We start from the raw sequence: 10,000 nt of genomic DNA, 5'->3' as shown, positions 1-10,000 counted from the left end.
TGCAGAAACTCTTCTTGTGACTGTGAGCATCTATAATGACAACCACCCGTGATGATAATAGTCATTTCATTACTCATAGTCCATAATCATCACTCACACTGACCACAGCTCAGAAACAGCCCACGTTGAACACGGTGGAGTAATGGGCGATCTTTAGCCATTTCAGGGTCGTAACCATCAAAGCTAATGACGGCCGTAAAAAAGATTGAAACCAGTGTGAATTGAGCGGGCACAATGATGATGGACCTCTTTTTCAAAGCCACTGTTTGGAGTTATATCGTTTGAGGTTGCCATTATCTTGAGAATACTATTGTTAGATTTATGTTCAGATTCAGATTCCATTTAATAGTCATTGGCAGAGTACAACGAAACACATTCGGAAAATACATTTCAAGATCCTTCTGCTTGTTTATAAAGCTCTCACTGGCATAGCACCAGAATATTTGAAAGACCTTTTGCTCGCATATCAGTCCAATAGAGCTCTCAGGTCTTCTGACGCTGGTTTTCTCTGTGTATCACACAAAAGAAGAGATTTGGTGGGGCTGCATTCTCATGTTATGCACCCAAATTGTGGAATGGACTGCCATTAGGGATGCAACCTCAGCAAATATGTTCAAGTCAAGACTAAAAACCCATCTTTTTAATATTGCCTTTAAATTACTAAATAATTAAATTAAGATGATAAAAACCCATCATTTTAATATTGCATTTAAATGACAAAATAATTAAATTAAGATTATATAATGATTAAAGCACTTTGAGCTGCAACGTTTGCAGGAAAAGCGCTATACAAATAAAGTTATTATTATTATTATTATTATTATTATTATTATTATCTAGCCAGAGTGCAATAATGCATAGTGCAAAAACCTTAAAGATATATATATGTATACTATAGATATATGTACAGTAAGATATATGCAGTGGATATGTACAGAGCAAGGGCAATGGTTATCAATACAATATGTACAGTATGTACAATGTGAAAAAACGGTAGTGGGCAAAATCTGAGTTGAAGACCTGAGTGGTATGGGGGGGGGGGGGGGGGGGTTCATATGTTCTGAGGGGTAATATCAGCTGGTAGTTACTACTGTAAGGTAGAGCAGGAGAATGGGGAGCTGAGGGTTCATTGAATAGCAGCCTTCATGAGAGAGGCTATATTTAGCCCTGGGGGTGATGAGGAGTCATTGTAGCCCACCCTGTCTTTCATTATTATTTCAGTGTGAGGGAGCATGATGGCAACACTGCCAGTGGCAGGAAGTCACACTGAATAAAACGCAGCTGGAAGCTTCTGCTGTCCTGTAGGTAGAGCTATAGGCCTTCTGTCTTTCGCTACATGTACCGTGCTACATGTACCGTGCTACATATGTACAGTTACAGACAAAAAATATTGCCACCCCTGCACTTCTGTCAGATAATGCACCACTTCTCCCACACTTGACTGTGTGCATTGCATCATGAAATCTGAAGACTACCAAATAATTTTGGGAGGCAATGTAGGATCCAGTGTCAGAAAGCTGGGTCTCTGTCAGAAGTCATGGGTCTTCCAGCAGGACAATAACCCAAAGCATACTTCAAAAAGCATCCAGAAATGGTTTAAGACAAAGCGGTGTAAGAAACAAAGAGGTGTAAGAAACAAAGAGGTATAAGAAACAAAGAGGTGTAAGAAACTCATTTATGGTTACAGGAAGTCATTGATTTCAGTTATTTTTTCCAATGGGTGTGCTACCAAATATGAATTTAATCCAATAATTTTGTCCAATCAATTTTTGGAGTTCTGTGTGGAATTATATTAGATTTGGCTTTTTTTGTGTTGTTCCAATGCAAACAAAAGAAATAAACATGTGAATACCAAAGCATTTGTAATTGCAACAATTTTCGGAATATTTTTGTCCATGACTATACACCTCCCTCTTTCTCCCCCCCCCCCCCCCCTCTCTCTCTCTCTCCCTTTTATTTCGCTCGCTCCAAGATTCCACTTTTCTTATAAAACCTTGCACAATATAATGAAAAGCAGTGCAATCTTTTAAGGAATGTGTCTTTTATTATTTTTAATGATTAATTTCATACAGTGTTCCCAGTGAAAAAGGAGACGGCCTTTACCAAACACCTTGGGCAATGTGTTAATACACAAGCCAAGACCAAGAGCCTTGAGTCCCCCTAATAATGAATGGGATATACACTTTTGCAATACAAATTCACATAATGATCTAAATAATTTCTTGGAAAACACTTACCGTATATGCGACAGGTACAAAGGCTTCAGTAGACCTACTGCATGTTCCCAAGCAGATGGTAAAAACAGGTCTTTGTGATGGGTTGGGGTTATCAGTGGAATGCTAATGTCCTGTGGAAGAACATGATATGAAAACATGAAATGAAGCGTGTTCCCTTTGTGCAAGCGTGTACGTCCCTGGCCCACGGGCCTCACATCACATTGCTCACATTAAAGTCATGAGGGTAGAATCGATAAGGTTGTCGCCCCCAGGATCAATCATTAGGAATAGCAACCCCTTCCTTTCTCTTTTCCGTGTCCCCTGATCCTCATTTGTTCATTTTGAAGGCAGAGAAGGGGGGGGGGGGGGTTGAGAAAGAGAGAGAGGGGAGAAAGGGAGAGAGAAGGGGGAAAAGGGAGAGAGAGAGAGAGAGAGAGAGAGAGAGAGAGAGATTGGACAGTGCACATACTGTAAATGTTCATAATGAATGGAAAAAAAGATCTAATCTTTCTCCACATTCCCCACCGCCTTCGTCCCGAGCGAAGCCGTAAATGAATCCAGTTGGATGAATGCTTTGTCACATCCCAGCTATCCGTCTTAATCTCCAACTTGTCTTATGTGACATGCATCAGCATTTTCATGACAACCGTGCTTGTAGCTGTATAGATTGCCCTATTAAGTGATGTCAGATCTCACAAAGCCTGGTGTGGTACATACAGTGCTTAGACACACACACACACACACACACACACACACACACATACACACACACACAGCTGCCATTCACCCGGCTAAGAGTCAGACAGAGATAAAGAGCAGGGTTCGACATGTGTAACACGTGCGACCATCTGCATATGTGACAGGCAGAGTAAAGACCTGCTAAAAGATTCATGTGTCTCTGCCTTTGACAGCCAAAGAGCCGTTTTTCTCGATCGCTATAGGACACTGCTGTTTTCCTCAGTTGGAGATGTGAGGCGCTGCAGGGGGGTATTCCATCACTGTTGCTAAAGGAATGTCTAGGCTTATTTTTGTGAGATTGATCAAAATAAGCCTGGATTTTTTTTGGATCAATCTCGCAAGAGTTATCAAAATAAGACTGGATTTTGCAACGTTGATGCAATACCCCCCTGGTCCCCCTGGTCCTGTAAATAAAACACTAGTCTATGAAACACCTTGAACAGTGTGTGGAAATTCCTCAGTACTTCTTGATTGCAGTGTTTTTTCGACTGCTAACACCATTTGCATGAAACTGAAGTACACATGACCACAGCAATAGTGAAACATGGTCATTTTTCATTGCGTTTACAAAATGCAGATGTCAAGCACCGTTTTGCGAAACAGTTAACATAACACTACTACATAAGACACACCAATCTTTTGAGTAAGTGTTGACAAATAAATGTCCTTACAGCATAGCTATTTCTCCCAAGATAGTGAATCTCCATAGTGAATCTCCCTCATCCAAGTAAACTCTCATTGCTCAGCAGTTAAGGCCGATTTAAGCTTCTGCGTAAAATCTACGCCGTAGGCTACGCAAGGCTAAAATGTAACTACGCGTCAGTTTCTACTAGGGGTGGGCATCGACGATCGATAATTGATCGATAAGGATCTTGGTCGATCACAAAATAAAACATTTGGTCGATCACAAAAAAAAAAAAAAAAAAAATTTGATCGACCAAATGTTTTATTTTGTGATCGACCAAGATCCTTATCGATCAATTATCGATCGTCGATGCCCACCCCTAGTTTCTACGCAACCGTAAGCTCTGTGATTGGTCCGCTTGGTAGCACATGATTCCGACAAGATTCCGACTCTCTCGTCGGCCAAAATGCGGAAGCCATGACAGAAATGTCATTTACTTTTTCTGTAATTACTTATTAATAAAGATTAGAAAAATTATGATAACCATCGTATTATCTTAGTTTAATGTCATTTCAATGCATCATAGAACTTTTATTTACAACAAGCATAACAACAAAAAGATCGCTATTATGCCGCTTTGAGCTCCGTTGAGTTCCTATGGAAGCGTCAGGCACAGCCTTCCTATAAGGAGCGCGATTCACATTTACGAGATGTACAATCCTGTTTATTTAGAAATAAATGATTGTTGGGTTTAAATTATATTTATGATAGACATATTTAATGTTAAGTTATCTATAAGAACTGTGATTGGTCCGCTTGGTAGAGTCACATTCCGACTCTCTCATAAATGCGGAAGTCATGACAGAAATGTCATTTACTTTTTCTGTAATTACTTATTAATAAAGATTTGAAAATTTATGATAACCATCTTATTATCTTAGTTTACTGTCATTTCAATGCATTATAGACATTTTCTTTACAACAAGCATAACAAAAACAAGTTTTTTGATCGCTATTATGCCGCTATGAGTACACCGACCGTCGGCATTGTCAGAATGATAGCTAACCGGAAGAGGCACAGCACAGGGGCATAGAAAACACACTGCCACCTAGCGATGTGACGGTGTAATTGCAGAGCGACCTACGCAGAAGTGTAAAGTGCGAGACCCCTTACGTAGGCTACGTAGGCTACGCGCGTAAATTCGACGCAGAAGCTTAAATCGGCCTTAGTGTCAATATGAAATGAATGGTGAAATGCAATCAATAGAAGACAAAAAAAATGTCAATAGAAGACAAATGTTACTTTTTATTTGATGCATTGATTTGCTTTTGTGATATGTATTGAAGTCATAGTAAATTCTGAGTTAACTGTTTTGAAAAGTTGAATACTGTTTCAAGAAATGTACTGAAGCAATCAAGAAAAACTGGAACTGAATTACCTATATCTAACCCATACTGTAATGTCTTATCGAGTGAAATAATTAGACACTAACACAGAGATGACATGACAAAATAATCTTCTTTTTTTGAGCGGTTGTAATAGCTCCAGCAAACCAAAATCCATATCCCTATGTAAAATGTCTTACTTTCTTTTTCTCTCTCTATCTCTATCTATCTCTCTCTCTCGCTCTCTGTCCGTCTCTCACCACCCCTCCTACATCCACACTAGGGCTGCACGATTAATCGATTTTAAATCGAAATCGCGATTTGAAATGATGCGATTAGCTAATCGCAAAGCCTGCGATTTGCCTGCGATTTTTTTTTTTTTTTTTTTTACTTTTTTTTTTTTTTTTGCTATTTAGCTGACGCTTTTAATCCAAAGCGATTTACAATTACGAATTACAGGGACATTCCCCCTGGAGTAACTGAGGGCTAAGTGCCTTACTCAAGGGCACACTAGTAGTGGTGTGGTTTCAGGCGGGATTTGAACTCACACAACCTTCCGATCACAAGTCCAACTCACTAGACCACCACTACCCGTATGGGATACGTCATACAGCGCGTCGGATTCAACGTCAATGAACGTCAACGTCAATGAACGTCAACAATGAACGTCAACAATGAACGTGAACGTCAATGAACGTCAACGTCAATGAACGCACACCAACAACATCGCACGTGAAACGCCCACGTTTCGGTAGCTAGCAATAGCAACATTCATGGTGGATAATGGCTTCAGCAGAAGTATTTTGATGGTATCATGTGGTAATGCTCTCTGAAAATAGATAGATTCATCCAATCACCTGCCAAGTATTTTTTGAAAGTACCTGCCCTTTTCCAAACATCTTCCAATTAAGCTTTCCTAGATGGTTGTGTGAAACAAACCACCTGAGTCAGGTTAGTAATGCTCCATCACATGTTTTAATCTGAAGCTTGATTTTAAAGCAACCCAACTTTAAAGCAACCCAATGTAAGTTTAGTTCTTTCACTCGTAGCTCGGGCTGTGGGGGTGCTAGAGGAGGGAGCCTCTAAGTCCCCTGAAGACGTACAAACAAACTGCACGTTGATACGACCTTCCTAGCCGGAGATATGGCCACACTTTACAAAAGCGTTTTTTTTTTTTTTTTTTTTGCTATTTAAAAAAATAATAATCGCAAATTAATCGCAATCGCGATATCTGTCCAAATAATCGCAATTCGATTTTTTCCCCAAATCGTGCAGCCCTAATCCACACACATAGTCAACCTTCAGTGAGTTCCTGTTGGCTGAGTCGAATGTAAAATGAAGTGTAACCTTTAAAACCATATTAGAAAAGCACCCTGCATACAACTTCAAACAGTTTCTCAGTCAGAAGGTGAAGAGGCAGATGGGTTCACATAACACAATGGTTCAATCTCTGCCTGTCCCCTTTCCACTGAATCTCATCACAAACCAACGGAATTGTCTATGTCAGGCATTTTAAGGAGGACAATCAGCTCCCCAGTGAAAGACCGCTTGTGGTCCAGCTGTGGTCAGTGTTAGGACCTGTGTGGTCCTTCCACCCCGATCCTCGGTCCTTCTGAGTACCCTGTCTTCCTCGGGAAGCCCGGTAGACGGCAGTCACGTGTTCTGGAGCATGTAGAGAGCCAACGTGACCTGGTCCCCCAGTGTCTGGTTGGTGGGCAGGGCCGGGGGGCTCCAGTCTGGCTGGTAGAAGTGGATGTCGAACGTCCGAGCCCAGCTGGCAAAGACTCTCTTCTCTGTGATGAAGCGGTGGTGGCTTCCGCGGCGGCCACGCTCGTGGGAGATGTACATGGCACACTCGTCTGGTCCCAGGGGCTCGTAGTAGTGGTAGGGGACAGAGGAGTGCTGGGGCTCCCTGGGGACATAATGAGGAGAGGGAGGAACAGGGGCGTTTGGAAGAAAAAACGGTGAAAAACTGTTTATATCTACAGAACCATCTTATTCACCGCTGACGATAAATAGGTAGCTACTGTCGCTAATGACTCCGCTGAAACAAGAATCCACAGCAATTTACCTCTTTAACATCTTGAGACTAGTTGTAAATCCTAATTAACATTTTAATCAGTCGTGAGAGGTGTGAATTTAATTGCTACAGAAGTTTGTTTCATGTATAAGCCCATAGGATCTACCATATACTGTATACTGTTGGAGAATAATAGAGTTATATTAGTAAATGTGTTCTCTTGGGAGATGGGTGTGATGGATGTTAAAAGGACCATTTTAATGGGTTGGGGTTTCACCTGCAGAAGTCGGGAGCCACCATGCCATAGACATTGATCCTGTCACATAGCTCCAGGGCGATGGTCATAGTGAACCAGCCCGTACTTAACCAGGAGTTAGAGATCCTCCTACAACAGGAAGAGAGGAGGGGGGGGGGATGGGGGAGGGAGATGGGGGAGGGAGGGAGGGAGGGAGGGAGAGAGAAAATATTCAAAAGTGGGCGGCAAATGGAAATAGAGGTGAGAGGTGAGATCAGATTTTCTGGCATCTGTTTGACTGGGATAGATTCAAATTCCATGTCGATGCGATATGGGCAGAATAAAAATGTATTAAAATTCAAAGATCAATATCCTCCTGGCTGTAGGATCATTTAAGTTCCTTCAAAACTTAATTAAAATACAAATCCATCCCACATATTGATTGACGTGCGAGCAAGGCTTGTCAAATAATCAAACTGTTCATCAGAAAGGAGCTGAAGTTCATTTGAGGTGATACCATGGGAACAACCATGTTGCACTCTTTGGCGGCAGAATGATTTATCCTTTTGAAGACTGCACAATTTTGGTTCTTGCCAACTAATAATTGAGCCTAGTGAAATATGTAACGATGAAAAAACGATTAAATATGATTTAAGAAATATGGAAGGCTGTCCCTAAATACCCATTGATTCAAAACTGCCTCTTTTGTATAATTCATACGGCATTTGATTGGTCATAGGAGATTGATAACATTGGGCACTTGACTACTAGGCTACTCCGACCATGTCTATAATCTCCAGTATAAGGGGAGTAACAGTGTGTGTCCACTTTGTAAAGTGGCCTCTCAGTCAGTCGTAGATCTAGTTGACTTTTACAGGAGAGCTGGCCCTCTGGAGCCAATCAAGAACACATCTAATTTATGCACTAAAAATGCGTTACTGAGAAACTGTAGTCAAATGAAAACACAAGGACACCAACAGAATCTGAATCTCTATCGAGTCAACATTTTAGAGATCTGTCATGTTGCATTTCTTTCAACCATCTATCATGTTGCATTTTTTTTTTAACCTACAATTCTTCTTATGTTCTTTCTCGACGAATCAAAACTACAACAGTTGGTTTCCCCTTGACAAAACACAGTCATAAAACAAACAGTAAGAAAGCCTTTTCTAGAACAACCAGGCACCTTCAAGCACAACTCAACTCTGACAGATGGATGGGATGAAGCTGGAGTGCAGGGTTTTACCTGCCTGTTGGAGACTTCTGCCTCTCTGCGGAGAGGGGATTTGTGTCTAGTAAAACGCTAAAATAAAAGGCCGGTTTACCATTTGCATTTTGAACAGTTCTCCTCCTAGGGGGGTAAGATAATACCTGGAAAACTTTACCCAGAATGCCTTTGGGTGGGAGAATGTTCACAGCAACTGTCTGAATTGAGGAGGGATCAATTATACACAACCCCCAGGGTAAGTGTGTGTGTGTGTGTGTGTGTGTGTGTGTGTGTGTGTGTGTGTGTGTGTGTGTGTGTCTGTGTGTGTGTGTGTGTGTGTGTGTGTGTGTCTGTGTGTGTGTGTGTGTGTGTGTGTCTGTGTGTGTGTGTGTGTGTGTGTGTGTGTGTGCGTGTGTCTGTGTGTGTGTGTGTGTGTGTCTGTGTGTGTGTGTGTGTCTGTGTGTGTGTGTGTGTGTGTGTGTGTGTGTGTCTGTGTGTGTGTGTGTGTGTGTGTGTGTGTGTGTCTGTGTGTGTGTGTGTGTGTGTGTCTGTGTGTGTGTGTCTGTGTGTGTGTGTGTGTGTGTGTGTGTGTGTCTGTGTGTGTGTGTGTGTGTGTGTCTGTGTGTGTGTGTGTGTGTGTGTGTGTGTGTGTGTGTGTGTGTGTCTGTGTGTGTGTGTGTGTGTGTGTGTGTGTGTGTCTGTGTGTGTGTGTGTCTGTGTGTGTGTGTGTGTCTGTGTGTCTGTGTGTGTGTGTGTGTGTGTGTCTGTGTGTGTGTGTGTGTGTGTGTGTGTGTGTGTGTGTGTGTGTGTTTGCATAATGCTCCTATTACAAACTCTTCCTTGTGTTGTTTTGAAGTGCCACACAGATGCTGAGATTTCTTAGAAAACCTTTATAGTCATGATGCAATTTGCGTATTTGCAATTTGGTATAGCTGAGAGGGAGACAGACAGAGTGTAGCCAACAATGTCAGCTATTTTATAAGAGGGAGACAGAGAACCAACAGAGCCAAAACAGTGTCGGTTATTTCTGCCACAGTCAGAGACAGACAGTCAACAACGGGGTTGACTTCACACAGACAGCTCATCTTAGTGGAGTGGCTAAAACTGACAAAAACAACAAAGTCAACTCAAGCTGATCCTAATCACGTCTCAAACAAAAGTCTGTTTTGATTTAATTAAAAGACAAGTGCCTGGAACATGTTTATTTGTTGAGATGTGCAAGTTTGTCATTGTTATGGCAGTTTTTTAATAAGCCAAGCATTCTCATTTTAAATTACAAATGTTTGAATAAGAATAAGAATCAATCATTAATCTGTCTTGGACATGCAGGGTGCTTTGTGAGAGGCTCCACTAATCCTGCTAAATAATTCTCAGTTTTCTTGTTTACCGTCATGTGGATGAATAATGTGGTGCAAAATGTCATATTGCCTCTCTGCATCTGCTTTATAATTGTCTTCATAGCAGAAAATGCCAGAAGATACAATAGGTAAACATAACATAACAGTGCATTGTTCAAGCCAATAATAGCAGTGTTTGTATCTCAACTCTAAAAACAACTTATATTTTCTTCCCT

The 10,000-nt window shown here is 41.3% G+C and overlaps 1 protein-coding gene across 1 annotated transcript in view; it reads right to left on the bottom strand.

Moving 5' to 3' along the window:
• Positions 1-6,618: 6,618 nt before the first annotated feature.
• The window catches only part of st6galnac5a (ST6 (alpha-N-acetyl-neuraminyl-2,3-beta-galactosyl-1,3)-N-acetylgalactosaminide alpha-2,6-sialyltransferase 5a), a gene marked incomplete at both ends in the record, with an annotated part of 27,070 nt that continues 23,688 nt past the window's right edge, over positions 6,619-10,000 (bottom strand). The window contains 2 exons of the mRNA XM_080547007.1: positions 6,619-6,877; positions 7,263-7,370. Coding sequence (XP_080403133.1) covers positions 6,619-6,877; positions 7,263-7,370 — 367 coding nt within the window. The remainder of the gene's footprint in view (positions 6,878-7,262; positions 7,371-10,000) is intronic.

Source organism: Nansenia antarctica (assembly GCF_963989245.1).
Source record: "Nansenia antarctica genome assembly, chromosome: 16".
NCBI lineage: Eukaryota > Metazoa > Chordata > Actinopteri > Argentiniformes > Microstomatidae > Nansenia > Nansenia antarctica.
Note: the sequence above shows the minus strand (reverse complement) of the source record. Positions and strands in the feature narration are given on the sequence as shown.